Source organism: Protomyctophum parallelum, assembly GCF_964188405.1.
Source record: "Protomyctophum parallelum genome assembly, chromosome: 16".
NCBI lineage: Eukaryota > Metazoa > Chordata > Actinopteri > Myctophiformes > Myctophidae > Protomyctophum > Protomyctophum parallelum.
Genome location: NC_139711.1, coordinates 639,150 through 666,043, shown reverse-complemented (window position 1 = coordinate 666,043; position 26,894 = coordinate 639,150). Strand labels below are relative to the sequence as shown.

Here is a 26,894-nt window from a genome sequence, read left to right as displayed (position 1 = left end):
TTGTCAGTTTACCTTGCGTCACCAGGCTGTCAATAGATCATCTCAGTCGTTGCCTTGATGACATCTTCTTGGGACCGATTATTTTACCAGTAGCAATCAAAACAAGCCCAAATTGATTAAATCAATTACCAGCTGCATTATTATTATTATCTGTGGGTCTGCTCTGCTGCTGACGTTATGCCACTTTTGTGACCCTAAAGAATTCTGAGGCAACATGGCTGGAGACGAGGCAGCCAATCAGAACTGCTCGACTAGCCATTGACATGCAACGACAACTTTCAGCTGTCTTATCAGCTCATATTGGTTAAAAATCAAAAAACATCCAAAGCTATCCTTCTGAATTCCTAGCACCCATGAAAGTTAAAATGCACTATAGAAATCAACCTTTTTACCAAAACAATCTAGGATAAATAGTGTTTTAACTATTGTTTGGGATTGAATAACAGATTACAGTGGAAACAAGCTCTATAGGCTTTAAATACCAATAGCATAACCTTTGACTGTACTGCCTGTATTATTGGAAATCTTGCAAATAATTCAATGCCTAATCTTGTTTACTATTTAAACCAGCTGATACTATACCCAAACTAAATTAGCATTAATGTTTCAATAATAATGTACAATAGCCTATCATCACAAATTTGTGCAGACAGTGTCGTCCACATTAGGAATACATGTATGTGAGTGAACTCTATTACTCCAACAGTCAAAATTGCCCAGAATTGTTAAGCCTTAACATTTAGGCATATCATTTATTTAATAAATTATTAGACACTGGCTCCAGGCAGTTGGTGTCAAGTCAACTGCAAATAAATAAGTCAATGCATGAATAAATAAATAAATACTGAATAGATAAATACTGAAACATTGCACTGCCCAAAATGTTGTACAGTACAAACAGTAACACCACACAGACACAAACATTTTAACCCATTTTGGGCGGGAACCCCTTTTGGTGTTTTAAACATAGTTATAATTTAGCTATTTTTGAAGAATTGAGCACCCCTAATACAGAAACATGTCAGAAAACTGTCAGAATTTAGTTGATTTTTTTAAATTTCGATGTCAGGCCTAAATGGGTTAATAACGCAACGGGAGGAACATGAGAACCCAGTGGAATGGTGGTAGGTGGTGGTCATCACTCCTCCGACTGCTCATGGCGGAGGGCATCGTAGAAGCCGTGGAAATCTTTGGGCAACACCAGCTTCATTTCTTGCAGGTGTTTGAACTTTAGTGCCTTGATGATGCGCCTGGAAGTGTACAGCGGGGCCACTGTGGTGACGTTGCTCTTCTTCCTCAGTGATGGGGACTCGTAGGGCTTCCAGGCATCTGAGTGGTTGATCTTGTACTCCATACTGCCATCCATGTTGTACCTAGGATGAACAGAAGTCATGAAGAGAGGGACAGAGACAAGGGAGAAAAGTCAAGTTTTAATTATTATTTTTTATTTATTTTTATTTAAATGTGCTGAAACGGCCAATAGCGATGTGTTTGCCGATTAATCTCCACTCACTAGTTTTTATTACACTATCTTTGAATAATGTTTATTGTTATGGTTTCCACAGCTATGTACGTATGTCAGTATTCAAATACCTGATTGCTCGGAGGTCATGCACGGTGGGATCCCCAGCGACCTTTCCCGGGCAGATGGATTTGCAGAGGTTCACAGAGCTGAAGTTTGTGAAGAATGTGTGGTCCACATACTTCACATGGTATGGCGTGGGATTGGAGCGAGCTTCCCGGATGGCAACAGCATACTCAGCCGGAACGCTGATGTCTCTGTTCCTCAGTCTTCTCTCAATCACACTATGCACAGAGTCGCACTACATCTGTGTGTGACCTCTTTCTAGGAACTTCTGTGTCACCATCTTCTGTGTCTCAGTTGCAAACTTGAGGAGGGCATTGCTCAGGAGCATGTTCCGATTCTGGTAGCCACATCCATCACTCCACAGGATGTACTCTTCATACGAGGGATGTTCTTTGAGAAAGTGCACGATGCATGAAGCAAACTCGTTGGCAGAGATACCAGCTTCACCCTCGTGCCATAAGTAATTTGATGCATCATGTGAAGTCATGTCATAAACGGTGAAGTTATGGACACAGAGCTTGGTCTTGAAATAGAGGGATGAGGCTTGTAGCTTGGGGCAGAGCAGGAGCCCCTGTAGATCCATGCATGTGTAACGGGTGTGTACTGTCAGTCTAGTTGACTGCACATCCGCTAACCCTCTGCGTTGTGTTATGTTGGTGGACAGAAGAGAAGGGACCACACGCTGCTGTTGATGGTTCTTTACTGGGTGTTGTACGTCTGTACGTCAGAAAAGAAATGCACAATATGCAGTGAATATGCAGCCATATACTGTATGTACAAGGTTCAGCAACAGACCTCCCCTCAGTGAGTCAGCATAAACTGAGTAATATACATTTTACATGTACATTATGTATCATCACTATTATTCACAGCAAAAGTGTGTTTCAATGTAAATACAATTAACAGTAACACCAGTTCCAACATACCAATAATATAATAATAATGAATACATAACAACAAAATAAACATACCTGTACGTCAGAAAAGAAATGCACAATATGCAGTGAATATGCAGCCATATACTGTATGTACAAGGTTCAGCAACAGACCTGTAACATTAGAAACACATGTTCCTATAAATGTCACAGAAGTGTATTTGTACAGACTCTATATTCACACATGAGACATCCCTGCATCATCACAAACATATGAGTAGCATTTACAATTGTATACTGTTGTGTAACATTGCTTACAAAACGAAACAAAAACGTCAACTCTGACGGAGAAAAACAACACACATACCTCCCCTCAGTGAGTCAGCATAAACTGAGGAGACGCATTCCTATGACGTCATTAACTCTCGGCTGCAGTGAAATCTTAAAGTGACAGTACAGGTATTGGAATGGAATAACATTGACTGGAAGTAATACAGATTTGGTGGGATTTCAACATAAAAATAAACTACAATTGTAACCTTGTTACACATGTCACCCAGGTCTTCTCACCTGCCTCTTCTTTGTCCTTCTGCTTCATGGCTCGTGCAGTGTCCTTTTTGGTGCAGTGCTCCTTCCATGCGGCAGCGTCAATGTTCCCAGCTTTGAATGCACAGCAAGTATCGCACTGGTCTTTCTTTGGGTGAAAAAGAGACAGATTTAAGTCCTTAAACATTCTGGTGAACACTTGCCTTGACAGAGCCTGGATGCCATTCTCTGCACTGGAATGAGTATACTCTGCATGGAGGTGATTGATGGACTTGAACACAGGCTCCAGGTACATCTTAGAGGATGAGGACCTACAGTAGTGTGAGGGAACTTTTGGAAGGTCCAGAAGGAAGCCCAGATAACAAAAGATGATTGAATCAACGTTGTGATATTAGTCAGCCATGATGGTTGCAATCAACATTGATGTCAGGTATTGAGAAGATGTTGAAAGTGCTCGCTATGATCCACATTGAAATAATGTTGCACTTCCAACCAATTGTGACAATGAATAAACATTGATTCAACTATGATATAATCAACATTGAAAGAACGTAGAATTGCATCAACATTGATTCAACTATGCATCTATCCATCCATTAACATTGATTCAACTATACATCCATCCATCCATCATACATTGAAACAATGCTATTATTAAAGGGCCATTTCAACCTTCTTCTGTATGCCCAATATGTCTCATTAAAAAAAGAATATAAATTACAAAATTAATGGTATAGTTCAACAAGGAACACACCAAAGTAGTCTAGTCAGTGATATCACTAACAGACACGTTTGGAGCTACCACAGCAGAAGAGTAAAATGATTATTTTTTAAATGATGCATAGAAAAAGCTGAAATGGTCCATTAAGTATGCTATACTGCAGTGGTTCTCAACCTTTTAATACAAAGACCCCACATTGTCATTTTTTGAGCCTCTGGATTGGCCATTTCCAAAACAATCAAAGAAACCAAGGTTTGAGAACAGCTGCTTTACAACATTCTCTATGAACAAAAACAAAACAGACCATTATTCATTTACTTATTTATTAGATTCAAACACATGGATAAGTGAGAAGTGCACATCCAATTCCCAGCATTTATTTTGCTACACTGAATTTGAGAAGTTACTCTATGCAGATTTTGATACATACAAAACATACACCACTTCAGTCCTATACACAGCTCAATGAGTCACATTGTGAGCTTGTAGAGCTGCAATTTTCAAAAGAGTAATGTCCTTGAACGACCCCAGTTCAACATGAACCAAAAACAGCCCTGAAAATCCAGGGGACACAATTAAAGAAACTTCCTCCCCAGTTCAACATGAACACCACATTAACCGTCCATCCATTTGTCCTGAAACTACAGGGGACAAAGAAAGCAGGCAGTCCTTCAGAACCAATAGGACCCCAGTTCAACATGAACGAAACAAACAGTCCAATGATCCATCAAACCCACTGGCTGCTTTAGAAGAGATTTTTACATTTTTGACATCAGGCCTAAATGGGTTAAGACTTTAAGGACCTGCAGGTGTGGGAACCTTGTCTTTCCTGGGTACCCCGCCACTCCTGTCGGGTGCATAGCGCAGCCACTTCTGCAGAGCATCCTTGTACTGCAATTCTGTCAACTTGCGGTCAAATTGACGAGCAGCCGCTGAAAAAAAGAAAACAGGCGTTACTAAATTAAAAATAAAATAAAGCTGCAGTTCCATTCAAAGTGACAAATGTCCATTGTGTACTAGGTTCAGGCGGGAACCTACATACAATTGAGCCACACTAATGTTCATTAAATAAATGTCACAGTTTGTCTACTCTGTCTCAGAGGAGGGCAGTGGACAGTTCTGAAACTTGCCTACCAGTGACATTCTTGTACACAGGCACAGAACACCTGAGATGCAGCGCGAGTAGACAAATTTGTGCAGTCCAATTGTGAGCATTAGAGCAGTAGTTATCAGCCTGTGGCTCGGGACCCCCACATGAATATGGGGTGTCCCCAGATGACAGTGAAGAATAATGAATACCTCAGAAATTAAAAAGTAATACCATTAGAAAAGTCAATTTATACTATAAAACTGGTGAAACATTGGCCAAATCAACCACTCCTGCGGTGTCAATCAGGCCTATGGTCCAATAGGAGAAATAGTGAAAATAGCCAATCTACAGAGTCAAATTGAATGCCTCAACAACAACTCCAAGTATTTTGATGTGCAGACTCACCAAAAATGCAGTCCTGAACTAGGGTGTCTTTGAAGGCCCTCTTCTCTCCCTTGCCAGCCCAGTTGAAAACGCATGCCAGGTTGTTTGTCAGGATGGCGCCAACCATTCGCCGGATCATGTTCTCACTATTGGTCCCTCCGACTAATGCCAGGCGTGCAATCTAGAAGTAGTGCATTAAAATTAAAATTAGCAAAAGAAAGTCAAATATTGTCCAAGAAAGAATAATTGCACCCATCACAAGGCATTCTAAGGCTCACCATCTTGCGACGCACTCCCTCCTCCCTCAGTGCAGTTTCCGCCTCATCAAACTGCTCCTCGTTGGAGAGAGGCAGATTGATGGGGAAGGATTCCTCTCGTTGGGATTCAGGAACACCTCGGACATTCAATGTGGACTTTGCCATTTCAGTTTTGATGAATTGAATGTCCCTCCCCATCTGCCTCACCTCCATAAGTATCTCTGCCAGCATTTTAGTGTTTTTCTGGGAAGAAAGGTCTTGGAAGAAAAACAATTTGACATTAAATTTCAAGGATAGATTGACCATTTTCAATCAAATGACACCAACTCGCTGATGTCTGCACCCCTCGCTTATAGTAACCATTAAATGCTTAACAAAGACAGTAAAGACAAAGGGACAAGTTTGTCAATTCAGATGTCATCAGAAAGGTTAAGACGTTGATCAGAAAATTATACTTGCCTTGCAACATCTGGCTGGGTTCCCCTCCATGCACTCTTCTCTGTGGTGTTTCTGGCGTTGAAGCTTTAAGAAACAGACAACATGGGATCAGACAAGGCATTGCACATAGGTCATTGTGTAATTCCGTGTGTGTGTGTGTGGGGGGGGGGGGGGGGGGGGGGATGGTAATATAGGTATCTTTACCCTGGTCAGGAGTCCTGAATCCAGATGATCTGGTGCCATTTGCACCCTGGTCAGGCGTCCTGAATCCAGCTGATCTGGTTCCATTTGCATAGCTGGGACTGAAGGCTAAAAGAAAGGACGCATCATTGAACATGATTTGTGGAATATTGCAAAAACAACATTTAACCCATTTAGACAGAGAGAGACTGAGGCAGATCTTTTTTTTTAACAACAGTTTTCGGATAAACCTGTGTTTCTATGTCAGTGGTTCTCAAATATTTTCATGTCAAGGACCCCCAGAATGATCTGTATTTGGCCACCGATCCCCATCTGAAAATATGCTGTTCCAGGGACCCCCCAGAAGCAAGGTTTGAGTTAAAAGCGTCTGCTCTAAAATATATTCAAAGATTTGCCCCACACTTTCACAATATTTCAAAAATAGCAGATCTACAAGCTCGTAGATCTGCTATTTTTCAAAAGCTAAAGTATAACAATGCTTAAAACACCAACAGGGGTTCCTGTCCTGAATGGGATGAGAAATACATACTGTTCCTTGCTTGCTCTGATGGCACAGTGTGGTAGGGGCTGGTATACATTGGCATTCCTGGAGAAATAAAACTAATATCAATCTTTTATTGTTATGAATGAGCACCATCAATTTCCAGTTTTAGAAGATGTGGGATGAACACAATTGACTACCAAGTGAATAGTTGAAGAATAGATCCCCACTATAGTACTACCCCCTTAACTCAAGTGTACAAATGGAACCAAATGGACCCTTACAAGTCCATTTGAACACTCAGTTACAGCCCTTTTATCGTCATTCAGGCGATAAAAGGTATTTTGTTTCTGGTAATACCGTCCGTGGCACAAATTGTTAGTCAACTCACCTTGATAATCTTGGGGATAGCCTTGGGGAGGGTGAACTAAAAAAATGAGAACAATCAAATTATTCAAGGGGATTTAACTTGGGAGTAAAGAAGTTGAAATATTTCAGTCTAATAAGTTACAGTTACTGTATGTCATGGTGCAATAGCACAGCAACTGTAAACAAAGTTATAACAGACAACGGACATACCATTTCTTGCTTGTCCATTATGGTGCCCTCCTGAAATGAATACAAATAAATCTAATTAGTCAAGGTAAAATAACTCTTATGAAGTCATATGACATCATGCCAACGCAAACAGCTCCTTGCAAAATAGTGAGTCACTGAATAAGCTACTGTATTATCAACTCAACATTTTAAATTGAATTAACATTTCAAGTCAATAAGGTCTTCTCCTGTAAGTAGTAGTATTAATCCCCCAATACCGCCTCCCATCTAGACGGACTTTAGACACAATAAGAGTGGCCGATCAGGGCATCACATATATGTAGCCCATTAGTACTTACCATCATTAAAGAGGTCTCTTGACTCTAGCTCTGCCAAGAAGCTTCCACAAAAGCCTAAAATGAAAACATAAAACATGAACTATGAAAGTTATAACTCACAAAGCACATATCCTGGTAGTAATGCGAAGTGGTTAGACTGGTTACCATTATCAGGCTGGTCAAATGTCTGCACGTCCTCCAAGCACCTTCCTTCAGAGGCTAAAAGGGAACACAAGACAGAAACTTTAACACATATCACATGACTGATATGTTTGCATGTATTGACAGAGGAACTACATGCTTGCATTGTAATAACATACCACTGATTTCACTAGGGGTTGGTACAGACTGGTTGGTTTTCCGCACTGGTATTGGTGCAGGTGGGTACTGGTTGGGTGTTGGTACATTGGAGTCGAGCAGCACTGGATTAACAAAGTAGAAAGAATTATACATGCAAATACTTAAATGGGTAGCCATTAGTGTCATAACTGACAGTGCCACTGTACCTGGAAAAAGAACAGCAGGTGGCTTGGCAAATCTTCTCTTAGCGCTGATGGTTTCTGGCTCCTCATCTGACTCCATGTACACAGTATTTGGCCTTAAAATTAAATAAACATTTATCAGTATAATTACAATAAATGAGCAAGCCTTGAGATGCACTGTTCTCGGGTCAGGAGCCGATAATTTTCTGTAAAATGAGACAGCTTGACGTACAAGCACACATAGACATGACACTAGTCCATCACAGGACACAGGACAGACATCCAATCCAACCCTCGAGGCATGCAGAGTTCCAAGCAGTGAGGAACGGATTAGTCCTCAAAAAACCCTGCAGCCTCCTAATCTCAGTGTGGGCACTGCATGTACCTTATTCGTCTTTTACGCCGTGCATCTGTTTCCTCCTCAGATTCTAAATCAGTGGTTGGACATCCAGTAGTTATATACTTGTCTTCATGTTGCTTGGCCTTTTCAAGTGAGTCTGTAAAACAAGTAGGAAATACAGTATGCCATTTAAAGAAGTGTGACTAATACTTAAACAATGCAATATAAACAGGATTTTGAAAATGGCAACCAGAATACCATCTGCCAAATGAGGCAACTACCAATACTTGGCGGTGGCTCAGGGGTAGAGTTGCCGGTTGGGAACCAGAAAGTGCAGTTTGATCTTTGGGTCCCCCTGAATTTGTGTCAGTGTCCTTGGATAAAACCGCTATATAAATACTCTACCCCCTCAGACCCACAATTATGGTTCTCCTACTGGACCAGAATGGAAAAATAAATAGATCTGATTGACAAGCCATGTGGACATGACAATGATGCAGTGTCTACTTACCACAAGAAATTAAGAGCCGAACATTTTCATGCATGGTCCATCCGTTTTGAGGCATCATTTTTTCTTTGAGGGCCTTCGAAAAGTTGATGTTTTTTGGGGGCCAGAACAAGGTACTATCCTTTGGATTGAACCAACTGGAAGGAACTGTAGCAGTTCCTCCAGTAGTAGGGAATAGTACCACGGCCCACAGCACCACCTCCTTTTCCATTCTGTACAATAAATGACAGAATATAAATATTATGATATTGGGGTTGGTAAAGTTAGTTTTAGTTTATTTTTTACATACATGAATGCTACTGCATATGAGCTATTGGAATGGCTATGAGGCCATCTCCCTCAGCCTCTGGACACAGAACACATTTACGTTTAATACAGCTAAGTTTACCAACCCCAATATTGTCACACAACTCTCTGACCTTATATGTGCCTATGCATGAGGACTCACAGGGATAAGTGTAATACGATTCATGCTGTCTGAAGGTTCTGTATATTACATAGACCTCATTTTGTTCCTGGACTATATTCTGTACTACTGCAATAGTATCTCCCACCTGAATACAATTATCCCCTTGCTTTGTAGACAAGGTGAAACGACTATTGGAGACCTTTTTGTACTGTAGAGCAGCACTGAAATGCCGAGGAAGTGGACCATCAGTATGGATGTTCTGTAATACTGGTTCATCTGTTGCTAGTGGAAACTCAACCTGTGGCTTTTCTGATAATCTTTTGACTACCTGCTGTAGAGGTTGGTTTGGCTTGCGTAACAGATGCTTTATTTGGCCAAGATAATTCTCAAAAGGGAATCCAGAAACATTATCCAAGGGTCCAAATCGTTTGTATTCCTCTGCTAAATGTATAAGCTGGTGAACACTGAACACAATCTGATCTCTACCATAGAGTTTTCCAAAGTGTTCCACAAAAGAAATGGTCAACTTATGGGCAAATTCAACCATTTGGCCAGTAATTTCAGGTGACAAAAACAAATACATGGCCACTGAAAACAACATGAAATTGTCATACAACTCACAGGGAAGGCAATCCTTCAGAACTACAGGACCCCAGTATAACATAAAGGATCGGAACTCAGTAGCTTTCCAACGATCAAGCTCGTTCAAACCTCTTGGCTTGCGATTGAATTCAACAGGGGTGTGGGAATGCAACACCAACAGTTTGCTTGTCATACTGTTAACCACGTGTGAAGGAAGTCTAGTGGCTAGATTGCCCTTTAACCAGATATTCAACAGTTTTCTCATCAACCCAAGACAACAGAGGTGCATATAATCTATTGGAAATGAAGATACCATCTTTACAATCCCTGTTAAAGGACTGAGTGTCTGTTTTAAGTGATGTTGCTCATCAATCATATCACTAAAACTCAAGTCAGTCCTCAGCCTGACATTTGTTTCCGGATACGTCATTTTGTTCCTCCACACACCCTCTTGATCACACTTGTCGCATCCGGAATACCCATTATGTGACTTAATATTCTTAATGTAGGCTCTGGCGGGAGCGTCGCACACAAATGCGGAAACCTCTGCATTCAAATGCTTACCATTATGAATAATTCCATTAGCCAGTACATTTTTAAGGTCGCTAACAAATTGCTGCAGATACTCAACAACACACTTTGGCTTGGTCAAACCACAAAATATACCGACAATAAATGGAGACTTTGTGTAATCACATTTCAGCATTGCAAGTATAGGCCAGAATTGAAGTCTTGAACTCTTAAAGATGGGGAGACCATCCATGTTGAACTGTAAAGTAAGAGTTTTGAGGTTCACTGGTAATCTCAGACATTTCAATCGTGAAAGTATTCCACGCACCAATCCAAAATGATAGTACTCGCCACCTTGCATTTGAGTGGTTGCAACCTTGGATTGCGTTCTAAGCAGAGTTCTTCCGTCTTTAGGGAGCCTAGGGTGAAATATCTTTAAGATGGACAGCAGAGCAGACAAAGCAACCAGACTGATAGAGTAAGAGGATGCCCAATATCTTAGGCTCTTTATAAGCAGATCCTGACTAGGTTGATGCTCATCACTGTCAGAGTGGCGATGAATCAGATCATCTCCATCACTCAGATCATCTCCCTCACTTCCAGCTACACTATCATCTGTATGATGATTTTCCATTTGCTCATGATCTGATTCAACTTCATTATAGTCAGCTACACTGCTATCAATATGAGAATCTTCCATTTGTACATAATTAGTATCAACTACATCGTAGCAAGCTACATCTATAGGGTCATTTTCAGCTACACTGCCATCTATAAGGTTATTTTCAAAGTGTAAATGGGAATCTGGTGGTGCATCTACCGGTAGTTGGGAAATGTGTGAGATTTCCTCATATTCATGAAGGATCTCTCGCTCTATGTCCCTTACAGTTTTCACTACTCTACGTCTTTTGGCCCAATAAGAGGCCATCTCTCTGTTGGTAAAGTGAGGTGGTGCTGCTATTAATTTACTTGGCCTTGTGTATTGCTTGTAGTCCTCTTGTACCACGACCCTGAAAACAAATAGGGAAACAAAGAATAAAATATTGTGTGTGTGTGTGTGTGTGTGTGTGTGTGTGTGCACAATATATAAATGCACCATTTATAAACTTGACTTACACAGAGACGATCCAACCCCTAGTGTCCTGTGCCGATCCAACACCAGCGCCCGTAGTGTCCTGGCTGTGACTGCACACAGACAAATTACAATATATATAAATGCAGCATTAATAAGCTTTTTTTTGGAAAAAACCATGGTTTAAAAGTAGTTCTAAAAGAACACATCTACAAGCTCAGAGCCTCATTATAGCAACATCATACATAGTTATGAAACTTAAGTTGACTTGCAGAGAGATCTACAAGCTCACTATAGTAACATAGATTGTTATGAAACTTGACTTACAGAAACAATCTGAGTCTCATGTGACTATATCCGGTAAACCCCCCCCCCCCCCCCCCACACACACACACACACACACACACACACAGTCACACACACACACACACACACACACACACTCATGCCGTTTCCGTATTAATCTGTAGCCGTTTTAGGCCGGAACAAATTAAACCCAGTCAGTCCTTATGGCTAGACTTTAGCATTAACCCCATGGAGGTACCGTAGCCCATATGTGCCCTCTCGCTACAGAATGAGCGTAGGGAGAGGGCACATATGGGGCTAGGAGGTACCGCAGCTTTGTTCACCATTATAAATGAAGAACTGCTTCACCGTGGTGCTGGTTACATCAATGCTTATGTAACAATTAAAAACGCTAATAATATATACGCGTATATGCACATAAACAAATTAAATAAGTTTTAATCGCGAGAGTCGTTAGCAAAATGGCGGCGATAACATGAATAACCAGCATGCTAGCTACTATTGGATACACAGTGCACAGTAGCCCTACAAGCAACAGACTCCGGACTAACTTTCCACGGCACGGGGTCCGGGGATAATTACAAAAAGTTAACATGCATTTAAACGATAACAGCCATATGATGGCATCTGAACGGCATAAAACAATAGTAGCATGGCTCACCAATTAGACATAATTAGCCAGCATAAAACCTCGGACTTTACGGCATGATAGATAATATACAAACGTAAACAGTGGTAAAACAAGTAAGTGGTGGTATCTGAATGGGATAATAAATGATATTCCGTAACGACTTACCAGTTTGTTTCTTGTTTATTTCACACGCTGTTTAGCCCACGTTTCCAAAAGTTCCTGCTACTGCAAAACAGACCCTTATACTCTAAGCTACAAACGGCCGCCCGCCAGCCAACTTTGAACTGACTCAAGTCCCGTGAGATCTCGCATGGTCTCGTTAACACCCCCCATCCGATGACAACCTGCCGGATGGTCACGTGATTCAGTTTTCCTCCAGTGAATGTATATATTATTATGTATTATTTTATGTAAATAATATCTATTTATTTATTCATTCATGTATTATTTTGTGCCGACCAAAATGACAAGAGCACCGTATTGAATTATTAAATATTTAAATATTTGATAATGTAATGTGGGCCATGCAATGTGGAAACCTATAGGAGTCACGTGACTTCTCCTCTTCAATAAAAATGAATAAAAATGAAATGATCCAAGCTGATATCGCTTCTGTCGTGCATTTTATACATGTATGGTATTGTATTTTAATAAACATAATTATTATTGACTTTTTGTAATGCATGTTGAGATGCATTTTGAGCAAATATTGAGAACCACTGATACAGAAACATGAGGTTTTTCGTTTTCAATAAAAAAAAATAGCAGACCTACAAGCTTGTAATGCCGCACTACGAGCTTGTAGGTCTCCTCTCCTCTCCTCTCCTCTCCTCTCCTCTCCTCTCCTCTCCTCTCCTCTCCCCTCCCCTCCCCTCCCCTCCCCTCTCCTCTCCTCTCCTCTCCTCTCCTCTCCCCTCCTCTCCTCTCCCCTCCCCTCCTCTCCTCTCCTCCAGAAACTGTGAAGACACAAAACAGACCTTTAAAACATTTTTTTAATGTTATTCTTTCGTACACAAGACGTATTCTTCATATTTAGAGCATGCCGAATCCAATGGCGCCGGTCTGGACTTTCCACGACGTTTGCAAAGGTCAAAGTTCAGCCAAAAGACTGCAATGGTGACCTTTGGGGCCTAAAAAAAATGAGCCTAGGGTTAGATTTGAGGTTCCAAAGGTCGCATAAAAACACCGAGACTATCACAACGATCGCCTCGTCTCCGCGATCGCAGACGTATAAGGCTCATCACGAACAGACTTACGATCATCGACGTCGGCGTGTGCGAACATAAAACCTTTTCTTCACTAGAACGCCACAACGGTAAGGCCTTCGGGTCTGATTTTCGGATATGTTATAGAGCTCCCAGAGACGCACGCGTGGATCTATAGAACGTCCTTGGGCGACCTTTCTAGGAGGCGGGGTCTTGTTTCACTTTTTCAGTCAGGATGCTGTTAAAGTCTATGGGTATATGAGCTGTCTGATGGACACAGCCAAAGTGAATGACGTTTTGTACGACTGTCGGAGGTGTACATCGAAGACACCAAACTGTTCGTCTGGGCAAGCTCTCCGACATATCCGAACGTCGGACCGTAATGTTTTATCGTTGGCGCGTTGTCGTGCGTCAAAGTCGGCAAATTGTAGGCCTTCGTTCAGGGCTACCGCCGCGACCGTATGTCCGTTTGGCCCGAAACTTATACGGCTGCGATCGGGGCCGCGACCCGGTCCCTGTGGTGGTCTCGGGTAGTCCCGCAACTAACCCAAACCCTAACCCTAACCCTAACCCTAACCCTATAACCCTAACCCTGTAATTGAAACCATAGGATTGAAACAATGTCAATTCATTGTAAGGCATTTCAACATTGAAAAATCACCATCTATAATACATTGATTCAATTGAATCAATCAAACGTTGAAATGATAACTGTAATTAGACATTGAATCAACATAGGTTTTTCAACCTAGGTTCTCCCCCCATCCCCCCCCCATCACAATTGAAACCATAGGATTGAAACAATGTCAATTAATTGTAGGGCATTTCAACATTGAAAAATCAGCATCTATAATACATTGATTCAACAACAGCTTTTCAAACGTTGAAATGGTTAACTGTAATTAGACATTGAATCAACATAGGTATTTCAACCTCAACCAAAAATAACCAATCTGACCAAAAGTCAACGTTGAATTAACATCTTTTGCTATCTGGGAGGTCTTCAAGAACTCCACCTCCTCTCTCCTTACAGTCACCCTCTTCTTCTTATCTTCCTTTGTAGGACTTTTCCCTCTTCTTCCTATCCACTTCAAAAGAGACCACTGCTTCAAGCCTAGGGTTGACAGGAACATGCGCTGGCACACTCTGAGTCTTCTACCATCTACTACAAGGTGATAGAAAATGGTTGCCGACCTCCTGGATTTCTCTGATTCTGTCCTCCGTCGCTTTACACTGCTCACCTCTACCAATGACTTAACATAAATCTTCCTCTCACGCCAGTCTAATTCCTCCCAGAAGTACTTGAAGATCTCTTCTCGCTTCGACTCCTCTACTTCCCTGCAGTGCAGTTTAGTGGACTTGTGGCAGGCTGCAGACTGGCATGACACACCAATTTTTCTTTCCTCCTTTAACACAGACTCTCGATTCTTCCTCCCAAGATATGACTTGCCACTCATTCTCCTCCTCTTCTGGATGTTGCTCTTCCAGTTGTCTGGATTTCTCCTCTTCCTCCCCAGACCAGCATCACCACATGAGGAGTCCTCTTCCATCTCAGCTCCTAAATATGGTTACAAAAAAATTCAGACTGTTAACACTACGAAGTCTGAAAAAAAATCACTACTACTCAGTCGGCTGAACGGTCAAGGGGACCGTGTTTTTGGTGCGATTTGATTGGCCACTCTCTCCCCCACACGTCCCTCTCCAGCTGGAGAAGACATTGTTCAAGCCTGCATCCCATTTCCAACGAATCAAATCATAATATGTTTCTTAACACATGTTTTCACTCCTAAAATGTATAAAACTAATAATACATGTGAAAAATATATATTTTGCCGTTGCCCGTTAGTACTATATTGCAACATAGCCATGGAAGAGTGTCACGTTGCTGCCTTTTGTTGTTTTTTTTTTCCTTCCAAAAGAGCAAGATCACTCTTTTCTTGTGTGTTATCGATGTAATTAATATATGTCACCCCACGCGATGTACAGACTGCTTGACTAGGCATGTAAACATGACATAATTGTATTAATGTTTAAGTGTAATGATGTTATTGACCGGATTGTCCGTAGTCCTCCAGCCGTTAGCTTACAGTTGCTAATATTATAAGCTAACAACATTACTAAAGCCAATGTATTGCATTAAATGCGGCCTGTCCGCGGTAAATTACTTATACAAGTGAGTCGCGTTATATTTACCTAAATTACCAGCCAAAGTACATTCCAAATAAACAATTATTAGCCACGTTATGTTGTTATATCAGTTTAATTAATAAAAAAACATCGTTCATAATACGGCCGTTAGCACTGTGAATTCAACATCCGGTGAGGAGAGGATACGGTTCGTGTATGTGTTGTGTATGGAAGTCAGCGCATACAGTGGCTTACCGGATGTAAGCCTTGCACTGAGAGTGCACTGCTTCCCTGAGAGGGAGAGAGAGAGAAAAAGTTTACAGATAAAGAAGGACGGACAGGCTGAACTCTTTTGACTGACAAAGAGCTGGCGATATTGAGCCTATATGCCAGAACAAATTAATCCACAGCAGCATGCCTACATAAGTTCCACATCGCTTGCAGAAAGAACTGTTCTTTTGACTGACAAAACATTTAGCGGTTCGGGAGGTCTATCTGGTTGGAATTATTCAAACACTTTTTATTTTGTATCGCGCATCGGCAAGCGTTCTCGCTTCATGGAAAGTAAATGTCGGGTCGAGTCTAACCGAGCATTCAATAATAATAATAATAATAACAATGATAATAATCATTGTATTCATATTCCTATTATCTTATCAAAATAATAAACAAATTCCAAGTTAATTAACCAGCCAAACGTATATGATTTAATTCGTTGGACATGGAATGCAGCAACAACAACAACAATGTCTTCTCCAGCTGTCCGTTTGTGTGTTCTTTTTTTTTCTCCACCCCTACCACCATAACCACCATAACTCGCTAATTTTTTGCTCATTTAAAAAAAATCAAAATACCATGTAAACTATGGAATTGGGGCTTTCATTTGGTGTATATAAATCGGTTGTGTAGGCGCTCTCTACGAAACGATATCAAGTGAAAAGGAAATGTCGGGGAATCACCATTAACACCATTATCAAGCAGCGCAAACAAAAGACGAGAGGGGGAGAAAGGGTGACGGCGGTCGATTGGGCCGATTATAGTCAGACTGAGTAAGAGATATATGCCTAAAATCATATTTACAAAATGTTTCAAATGGAAAAAAAAACAGAGATGATTTCAACCGAATATTTAGACAAAGTCATGCAAGGGGAACTTTCTCTGGACTCCATGGGCTAAGAAAATAAACGTTGAAATTTCAAATTCGGTCAGAACGGCTGCTCAGACTTCCTAGTGTTAAAGGATCAGTTCGCCACTATTACATGGCCTTTGTCATGCTTTAGTATGATATCCGTTCATGAAAAAAAAAAAAAAAAAAAACATTTGGCGAAACCGCCGCGGAGAACGAGTCATGTAATGAGCCGAGGCACGGTAATCTCATTTCCTACAATACCCACAGTGCATTGCGCGACAGACAGACAGGCAGTGAGGCAGCCCCCAGGAAGCTGAAAGTTTCTCGTGTTGTTAGCGATAGAAGTAATAATAATAGCTAATATTTAGCGGTAGTAATAGTAACAGCAGTAGTGGTGGTATAGTAGTTAGTAGTCTCTGATAGTAAGTAAGTATAGCGTAATAGTAGTGATTTCGAACGTGCGCAGCGTCGGACTGGCTTATTATTTGTTATGAAGTACAGATGCAATCCCAGCTGTACTCGAAACACTGTGGGTGTGCAGTGGATGAAACCAACGCAGATATCTTCCAGTTCGACCGCAATCTAATGGAAGAATTGACGCGGAACATCATCATCATCGAAGCAGAAGTTGCAGAACAGAGGTATGTCGACGTAAACTAAAGCTGCAATGCTGTGTACATAATGGATGGCGATTGCATTACAGGAGGAGACCACATGCATTTCCTTTCAAAATACATGGTTGTTGTTACACGTGGTTGTTGTTGTGACGTCTATAAATTAATTTGACATACCGAGTGTCTCTGATACAGTTACATTTTTCCATATCAAGCTGCAAACTACAAACCAAACATAAAAGCATTTAAAACTGGGAAAGCATCTGTATTTGCATTGGCTATTCAGAAATATCAGATATACAAGCTCAGTGCGTCACTTGGTGGAGTTGGCACCATTTGCTATTTTTATTTATTTTTGCTAAAATGAAAACCTTATTGTTACCATATTATTGTCTCATGATTGGTCAGAGGCCCATAATTGCATAATACTTTATTTATTGCAGGAGCTGAGGTCTCGGTGTCTGTCTTCGACTCAAGAGATGAAGAAGTGGCTTTCAAGGAACTCCCAAGTATACAGTATATTATATAGATACAATTTACTTTGTATGTTGCTATTGAACACAATCTGGATTGATAAATCAATCAATTGATCTCATTTTCAAATATTAGACATGTACTACTCCTAAGCCTTTACCAATATTGTTGTGCTTTTACTGAAGTACATTTTTAATTCTGGACTTTTACTAGATCCTTCTTCTGGGATTCTTGCACTGTCCGAATTTTGTAATCTGAGTAGGAGGACAAACTTTGCCTGTGTGGCCTTGTTTTTTAAACCTTATGTTACAGTACAATAAAACACATTCACTGACATAAAGTCACACTTATTTCCATTGTGGTCTTGTTTGTATAAACAGACATGTGAATGATTTGTATCACGGTGGCCTTGGATGCAATATCATGACAGTTTGAGCCTCAACGAGTATTAGGAATTGGTCAAAATGTATAAATACCATACGCCTACATGAGATAAAATAAAAACAAACTTGACATCAAATCAACTATCTTTTAATAGTACTGATTTACATAAATCTACAGATATATATAAAAACAGGGGTCTATGGTTGAACTGGAAACTAAGAAACTAGATATAGTCATAGGTCACTGAGGCAGGTGGTTTTTCATGCTTTCTTCATGATGACACATCGCTGGAGCTGCTTCTGGCCAGGACAGGAGACAGGACAGGAGCAGACGCACATGCTGTGGTGAGAGAAGACGTAGAGTCAGTAATGGTGAAAGCACTCAAGGATTACTGGAATGGAATAGGTGGGGTGTGTAGGCTATGTACAGTATGTTTCATGTGATACAATACTGACCAAATTAGTAGGTAGGCTACAACTGAGTATCACATATCAATCATAATAATAAGCAGACTTGGCAACCTGACTGTAGAAAGTAACAGTACAGTAAAGAACTTGGGGGTCATTATTCTGAATTTAATTTAATTCACACAATCATGTTACCAATACCAAGATTGCCTTTTTTCACCTTTAGAAATATTGTATGATGCATCTAGATGATTTTTCTGGGCTTGATTACTGCAATGCACTTTATTCTGGACTGCCAAAGAAAACAACTGACAGATTACAATTTGCGGCAACCAGAGTTTTAACTAAAACTAAGTGTCACAGCATTGGCTTCCGGTTTTTAGGATTGATTTTACAATTATTTTACTTGTTTATAAAGCTCTCAATGGTCTCGCATCTGTGACCTTCTGACCTACATGACTGCCTGCCTAGATATGTCCCAAACCACCCCCTCAGGTCCACACAGCTGGCCTGCTCGATGTGCCTACCGAATGGCAACAAAAAAACACAGTGAAGCAGTTTTCAGCTTCTACGGGCCGATGGCGTGGAACAAACTCCCACTGTACCTTTGACAGGCAGCCTCTAGACATTTTTAAAGCACAGCGCAAGACCTACTTATACACTGACTCTTGCTTTTAGATTTATTCATGTCCTCACTATTACCATTACTGCCATTTCAATGTTTTATGCCTTGCGTTAATTTTTTTCACCATTGTTCTGTAAAGCACTTTGAGCTGCATGTCATGAAAGGTGCTATACAAATTGTTTATTTTGATTTACAAATTGTTTGTTTCTAGGGGGCCAAACAAAATACAGCAAATACAGTAATGTGCTTTATGTATAAAGTTTGAGTTGAGTATGTATGGCTCACCATCAGTCCATCAAAGACGTTTTCAGCTTCATCAGCATTCTGTACCCATCTGGGCTGACCTAGTGAAGTGAATGGACACAGGTATAACACTTGAATGTTTACATTGCTAGTCCTGAAACATACGAACGCTCAGAATGAGTGTAGGGAGAGGGCACATGTGGGGCTAGACTCTAGAGCGTCATGTGAGCCATGCCCATGGCTAACTAATACATTGCTTCAGATGGCATGCCATACAGTTTATTATTGAACGGTTGAATGAACACCGAAAAGGTGTAAACTGAAGCCGTGCCTAGCCTCTGACACTTATGTAAACAATACGGTGTGGCGACACGCACAACACATAAGCTGTAAATACATTGAACACTTACTTCAATCTGAATGTCCCTCTTGGTCCATCGGGCAACTTCCAGTTTAGTTGAGGCATCCTGAACGCATGTTCCCACTTCCCAGTAAAACAGTCAACACTATCTGGGCTTTTTCTGGGCAGAAAAGTTTGTGTGTGACGTACTGGTCCAGGGAAAGCTTATAGCTACTAGCTAGGTCGCTCCAGCAGGCATCAATCCACACATCCACATTGTCCCCGTCAATGCATTCCTTATATTTCTGGTTCATAATATAACGACCCTAACGCAGATTCTGCCAATATGTATTTAAAATTATCTCGTCCAAAAACTCCCATGGAGTAGCCATACTGACTCTTTGTTTTCGTTTGTTGTGGCGTGGGGTAGCCATATACTGACTCGTTGTTGTTGTTGTGTAGACGAGGATGTCCTTCGCGGCTAGGCTAGCTACGGCAAGCCTACCTGTCCACAGCTCCCTTGTAGTTTCTGATAGCCTACCGAGGGTCTACCACCTACGTCACTTTGGGACAAATATGTAGGTGGTAGACAGCTTTGAAAGTGCGCCCACGGAGCTACAGACCACCAATGATAATATACCGGGGTGTTTTAGCATATATGCTAATGATAAAAAACACACAGAAAAAGTTTAATAGTGGCGAAGTGGTCCTTTAAGTGTGTGAGTCTCTCTCCCTCTCTCTGTATGTGTGTGGAGCCCCTCGTGTGCATTTATGGATGTGTAGTTGAACGAAGCATTAAATTAGCCAACATGCACAATACCACATTACACACATGTGCATCAATGTGTCCATATTAATAATGACAATACCTTCATTTCCAGATTCAGATTCACCTGGATAATCACCATTATGGTCAAGTTCAGGTGTCCAGGTTCGATCAAGTGGATCTGGGAAAGAAAGAGGAACAAAAACTGAATGCAATGTTGACATAATTCAGTGTTGCCAGTGATGTATATTGGAATCACAATAGAGCACCGAAGTCCTGACGTAACTCGCTCATCCCGACCATTCCCCTGGTTCGCGGAAGTGATTTCTCTATGGAGAATAACATGGGGTGATCTTAATATCGTCTACTATAAGCGTTGTGGTCCAAACATAAACAAGCTGTCTCGGCGTTATTGTCAGGGAGGTGTCTCTGTATCGTTTGCAACAGTCAGTCACTCATATATGATACAGTCTGCTTCTAGCGAAAATGTAACTAATTCAGTAGCAGTAACATTAGCGTTTTCTCTCAGTCAGTTGATTCTTCATATCCATATGAGTGAAGCGGCCGGGGTGACATGTTTATTTTTCAAACACAGTTGTTATATGAGGCGATGTCAAATCGCCTCAATGGGGATTACAATGCAACTAAACAAATACATGAACCTGGGGACTGACGCCCTCTACTGAAAGTGACGTCAGACTTCGGTGCTCTATTCACAATTAATATAGCTTAAATATGTTTAAATAAACTAAAGTGGATCTTTGTATCTCTGCTCGAGTGAGAGACAGGCATGTCTGAACAGGATGCCTTGACAGCAACAGGGGTCCTTATATGCTAAATAGATCACAGCTGCTGATAGAAGCACTGTCCTTCGTGGTGACCACTTCAGACCATTTGGGACAGTGGGGGTTTTTGGGAACCACCTTTTCTCTTTGATCTCTTTGTTCTAACCTGTATAAAGACCTACTGAAAATGTAACTGTGTGTGTTAGTGCCCAGAGGCCGTGAGGCTGCCTGGGTGCATGGGGCTCCATGCCCCTGGATGGCTGTGTGAATGCTGTACTCTGAACTCTGACAATAAATTGGAACTCTGGAACAACTTTCATTTGCCTGTCGGTCGTCGACTCATTCTCCGTATCTTTGCCTGAGTATTTAGTCAAGTTTATGTATGTTTATGGGCTATATAGTAATATACTTTAGCTCATTTACTTCAAAGTGGTGCCGATCCCGGTCGCTTTTTTGGTGCTTTTTTGCGTCAGGCGAGAGAACCAGCGAGGGCATTTTTCAGTCTAATATAGTATTTCGGTCGGCAATTTTTGGATGGAGGAGGACGGCGCGGTGCTGCGTGCTGCGTGCTGCAGTCGACCCAGCGGTGTTTCAACATGATGGCGACGGCCTGCCCGGAGCGGCGATGAACGGCGGCGGCTCTCATCGATCGGTGACCAGAGGATGCACAGCGACTGGGCGGCGGGGTAAGGGTGCGCAGCGTGGCATGTGCCCCGGCCGGCCCGTGGGCGTTCATCGGCGGTCAGCGATCAAAGGGAGGCGGTGACACTCTTCATCTCTTCTCAGCGTGCGCCTCTGCGTGGTTCGGCGGCGACGGCAAGGCGGCTGATCTACAACCTCGCAACGCGGCGCGCAACACATTTCTGCTTTGCAGAAGCCTACAGGCTGCTGATTCACTTTTTGTTGTTCAGTCATGTCGTGACTGAAAAGGGAGGAGGTGATAAAAGTTAATTCAGATCAGAATTCAGAATGAACGTTTTCGGACAATGGGCAACTCTCGATAACAGAGCGGCCTACGCCATGCGGTGCATATTTGTACTGCATCACAACTTCGTCTGGCCTGTGTGCGCTGGCGATGAATGAACACTCGAAGGTGAGACAAAGAAAGAAGAGCAACATTACAGATAATGGTTATATTATATCAGATGGATATCGTTCCATTTGATTTCAAATGTATATGTCTACGTTTGTCTATAGTTCAACATATACTGGGCCTGTATGTTGATTTTTATGTGTCGGGTATTTTAATTAGAGAAGTTGACTTAATGGGGATGAATATGCCTATGGGAGATTTGAAACTGAACAGAGATATTTACCGGAGTAAAGTTAGTTAGATGTTTCTTTGTCAGGCGAAAGGCAGTGCTCCTGTCGTACGCATAAGTGTCAATCGTCCTAATTATGCATAAAGTTCTTATTTATGTTCGAATAAATTTGTGAATGGGTAAAGTCAACAAGGTATTTATGCTATGACATGTGGGGAGACTCTAAAGTTATGTAGGACACTCTATGATCTTAACGTAAGTATGTATAACCTTTAGCATGCATGAGATCTGGAAACGTACAGCTCTTTTAACAGTGGCGGTGAATCACAGAGATGTGGTCAGGTGTGCATGATGGAAGGGGGTAGCGTTACGGTCGCCGCAGTAGATTGGTTGTTATACGAGCCTTGGTATTTTAGAGTGTTTAGATATAAATTATGAGTGCTTTCTGCATGTGCTAAAAGAGGAGTTAACTAAAAATAACGAAAGTTACGAATCATTTTATGGATGACTATAGTCAACTTTATCCTTGACATTAGCTGAAGCTAAGAGCTTCAGATGCCAAGTTTGAAAACTGTAACACACTTTGATTTGAATATTGGGTGCTTTTGATAAGCAAAAGGGGTTGGATTCAGCGACGTGTACTGTGTTTCAGTGTCAGATTTTTGTAATATGGTTTACCAGTTATGTCAATTTTCATATAGGCCTATGTACGAATGACCGATTTTGTATACATACTGTAATGTTTGATTTGATTCTTTGTGTGTCATGTTTTCTGATGTTCAAGCCAGTCAGTGCAAAAGGGAGGACTACGGTAAATTGTGTTCAATATTCGTTTTATGAGGCAAGGTTGCCTCAAAGGGAGGATATGATGTATATTGGAATCACAATTCACAATTAATATAGCTTAAATATGTTTAAATAAACTAAAGTGGATCTTTGTATCTCTGCTCGAGTGAGAGACAGGCATGTCTGAACAGGATGCCTTGACAGCAACAGGGGTCCTTATATGCTAAATAGATCACAGCTGCTGATAGAAGCACTGTCCTTCGTGGTGACCACTTCAGACCATTTGGGACAGTGGGGGTTTTTGGGAACCACCTTTTCTCTTTGATCTCTTTGTTCTAACCTGTATAAAGACCTACTGAAAATGTAACTGTGTGTGTTAGTGCCCAGAGGCCGTGAGGCTGCCTGGGTGCATGGGGCTCCATGCCCCTGCATGGCTGTGTGAATGCTGTACTCTGAACTCTGACAATAAATTGGAACTCTGGAACAACTTTCGTTTGCCTGTCGGTCGTCGACTCATTCTCCGTATCTTTGCCTGAGTATTTAGTCAAGTTTATGTATGTTTATGGGCTATATAGTAATATACTTTAGCTCATTTACTTCACCAGCATTTTGCATTTCTTGCTCTGGCTAACTTAAGCCTAGTGTTCCACAAACCTTCTTCTCCCCCACTTGAGAAGTCGTCCTCAACTCCGTCTTCATCCTCCACATTCACAAAATTCCAACTAGCTAACATGCAGCATTCACATCACCTCTGTCATTTTACATAAAGGCTAATAATACCTTCATAGCCTGATTCAGCAGCACCAGGAGAAACACCACTTTGGTCATCTTTAGATGTCCAGGTTTGATCCAGTGGATCTGGGAAAGAAAGACAGACAAACTGAATGCAATGTTCACACACCTGTTATTCAGTGTCACTAGATTGTGCACCCTTTGCTCTGGCTGACTTAAAGGAGAATTCCATACTAAAAGGCTTTCTTACCTTTCTTTGTAGTTGTTACGTCCCCACCAAAGAGGTCCAGGTGTTATTTTGTGCAAAAGCTCCTTATTGGCTATTTCCCCTACTATAAGCCCTAAATGAATTGCATTGAATTGAATGGGAATTGAATGGGGCTATGGGGTGTTGTGCTAATTCGCTTATTTCCATCGCTCAAAATTATAATTTCTTTGTATATATCCTCTCTTCATAATGTAAATAATATCCCAAGCGGCACACTTTACTACTTCTTTCGATTGAAATAAGCGAACTAGCATAACACCCCATATCCCCATTCAATTCCCATTCAATGCAATGCAATTCATTGAGGGCTTATGGTAGGGAAAATAGCCAATAAGGAGTTTTTGCACAAAAAAACACCTGGACCTCTTTGGTGGGGACGCAACAACTACAAAGAAAGGTAAGAAAGATGAGAAAGCATTCTAGCATGGAATTCTCCTTTAAGGCTAGTGTTCCACAAACCTTCGTCCCCACTTGAGTGGTGGTCATCCTCAACTCCACTGCTGTCCAAGACTCTACTCAGTCTACTGTGCTGCTCAACTCCTTCTCCTGCAGAAAAAAAATCAAATGTTCCCTCTCTCTCATCATGCATTGCTTTGCGTTCACAATATTGCAAAGCATCACATGATGTATTGTGCATCATGTGTGTGTACAGAATAAGGCTCTAAATAAATAATAATAATACCTCTGGATTCATCAGCACCAGGAGAATTATCCAGCTCTAATTGAAGTGTCCATGATGAATCAAGCACATCTGAGAAAATAAAGAGGAACACAATGTACAATGAATGCAATTGCTCTTAATCCTCATTTTACCACAAACCTTACTTGGTGAGTCTTTGCACCGGTCAGCTAGGAAACACTGAACCCCCCCCCAGCCATGACTAGCCCTGTGTGTGTGTGTGTGTGTGTGTGTGTGTGTGTGTGTGTGTGTGTCAAACCTTCTATCTCCCCGTCCCCAATTGATGAGTCTTCCACAGCTGCTTCTGAAGAAAAACAAGAAAACAAATGTGGTTAGCCCCATGTGTGTGTGTGTGTGTGTGTGTGTGTGTGTGTGTGTGTGTGTGTGTGTGTGTGTGTGTGTGTGTGTGTGTGTGTGTGTGTGAGAGAGAGTGTGAGTGTGAGTGAGTGTTTCAAACCTTCCATCTCCCCAATTGATGAGTCCTCCATAGTCGCTTCTGAAGAAAATAAATGTGGTTGATCTCACATGAATGATATAAGTTGACATTATTGTGATGATATACAGCAGATATGTCCATTTATGTTAAAAAAAATGCCATTTTATCATGATTATTAGTGAAGACCTATGAAGATAGGTTGAAAAGTGGTCCTTTAAGGTAAATAACACATTTGCAACTAGTACAGCAGGTGCAACAGCACAGAAACACATGGTGTGGGTCTATGTACATTGTGTGGGTCTATTGTGTGGGTCTATGTACATTGTAATGGGCAAAAACACACGACCTACCTTCATTTACAGATTTAACAGCAGACCCAGCACCTTCAGAATCCACTTGGTCACATACAAGTGAATCTTCTTGGAAAGATACAGTTTAAAATATTAGTACACTGAATAAATCAGCTATTTGTTGTCATTCATGATTTTTATTTCCAAATGAATTAATAAGTTGGCACCTCAACCTGATCATCTTGGGGGGGGGGGATAAATAAAAAACATGTTAACATTACACTGAATACTAATTAATAACTAGACCTCTACTCACACACACACGTCGTTGACATGGTTCTAATTTTTCCCAGCCGACACACACACACACACACACACACACACACACACACACGTTGTTTTGTAATTCCACAAACCTTCCTCGCTGCTATCACTGCTCTCTGCAGTCTCTGCTTTATCATGTCTGCCCCTGACACACTTGACGACGTTAACTATGGCACACAGCTCCTCCATTGAATACATCATCGATGTGAAATATAATACTGAAAAGTAGATTACAGCGTTGAAGAAATCAGTGTCCATTAGCTCCGGAGCTAAAATAGAGGGGTTGAGGTCCCAAACGTGGCGATGTTTAACAAAAATAACAATTCACATGAAGTCTAGGACAATCGTGAACATGGTCGTTAGCATAACCTAACATACTGTTGTCAAAAAACACTTTTGGTGGTATTTTACCTTGTAATAATGTCAAATTCCGTGTCCATAAAAGTATGCTGTCCTGTGTCTGTGAAAAGTTTCGCCCCTTTTTCTCCCGCGGTTCAATACGTGCGGTGTGATGGACAGGTTTCACATCCAATGGGAATGATTGTTTCAGCGTATCTCCACACCCCTTTGGATACGCGATGTGATGGACAGGTCCCACGTCCAATGGGGATTTTTGTTTCAGCGTATCTCCACTCCCCTTACATACGCGATGTGATGGACAGGTTGAACATCCAATGGTGATGCGTGTTAAATAGATTGTTAAATAAAACACCTTTTCATTG

The 26,894-nt window shown here is 41.3% G+C and overlaps 3 protein-coding genes and 1 long non-coding RNA gene across 4 annotated transcripts; all 4 read right to left on the bottom strand.

Annotated features, from left to right (window-relative positions):
• Positions 1 to 1,075: 1,075 nt before the first annotated feature.
• LOC310873347 (uncharacterized protein) lies at positions 1,076 to 3,304 on the bottom strand (the record flags this gene model as incomplete). The annotated part of the gene is made up of 3 exons (XM_083785710.1): positions 1,076 to 1,373; positions 1,594 to 1,791; positions 3,213 to 3,304. 3 exons carry the CDS (start codon positions 3,302 to 3,304, stop codon positions 1,139 to 1,141), a joined length of 525 nt encoding a protein of 174 aa, XP_083641836.1. The 3' UTR covers positions 1,076 to 1,138.
• A 948-nt stretch (positions 3,305 to 4,252) lies between these two features.
• Positions 4,253 to 5,639, bottom strand: LOC310873899 (uncharacterized protein). The gene is made up of 3 exons (XM_083786472.1): positions 5,483 to 5,639; positions 5,226 to 5,385; positions 4,253 to 4,662 (listed from the first exon to the last, which is right to left on the bottom strand). Exons 1-3 carry the CDS (start codon positions 5,624 to 5,626, stop codon positions 4,526 to 4,528), a joined length of 441 nt encoding a protein of 146 aa, XP_083642598.1. The 5' UTR covers positions 5,627 to 5,639; the 3' UTR covers positions 4,253 to 4,525.
• Positions 5,640 to 5,693: 54 nt separating this feature from the next.
• On the bottom strand, positions 5,694 to 8,995 carry LOC310873345 (uncharacterized protein; the record flags this gene model as incomplete). The annotated part of the gene is made up of 12 exons (XM_083785708.1): positions 8,790 to 8,995; positions 8,324 to 8,435; positions 7,963 to 8,054; positions 7,777 to 7,878; positions 7,622 to 7,675; positions 7,478 to 7,531; positions 7,161 to 7,190; positions 6,973 to 7,008; positions 6,630 to 6,686; positions 6,104 to 6,208; positions 5,921 to 5,983; positions 5,694 to 5,704 (listed from the first exon to the last, which is right to left on the bottom strand). The coding sequence occupies exons 1-12, from the start codon at positions 8,845 to 8,847 to the stop codon at positions 5,694 to 5,696; spliced, it is 774 nt and encodes a 257-aa protein (XP_083641834.1). The 5' UTR covers positions 8,848 to 8,995.
• Positions 8,996 to 24,964: 15,969 nt separating this feature from the next.
• On the bottom strand, positions 24,965 to 25,504 carry LOC310873177. The gene is made up of 3 exons (XR_014570467.1): positions 25,382 to 25,504; positions 25,126 to 25,194; positions 24,965 to 24,989 (listed from the first exon to the last, which is right to left on the bottom strand). It is a non-coding gene; the product is annotated as an uncharacterized lncRNA (long non-coding RNA).
• Positions 25,505 to 26,894: the final 1,390 nt, after the last annotated feature.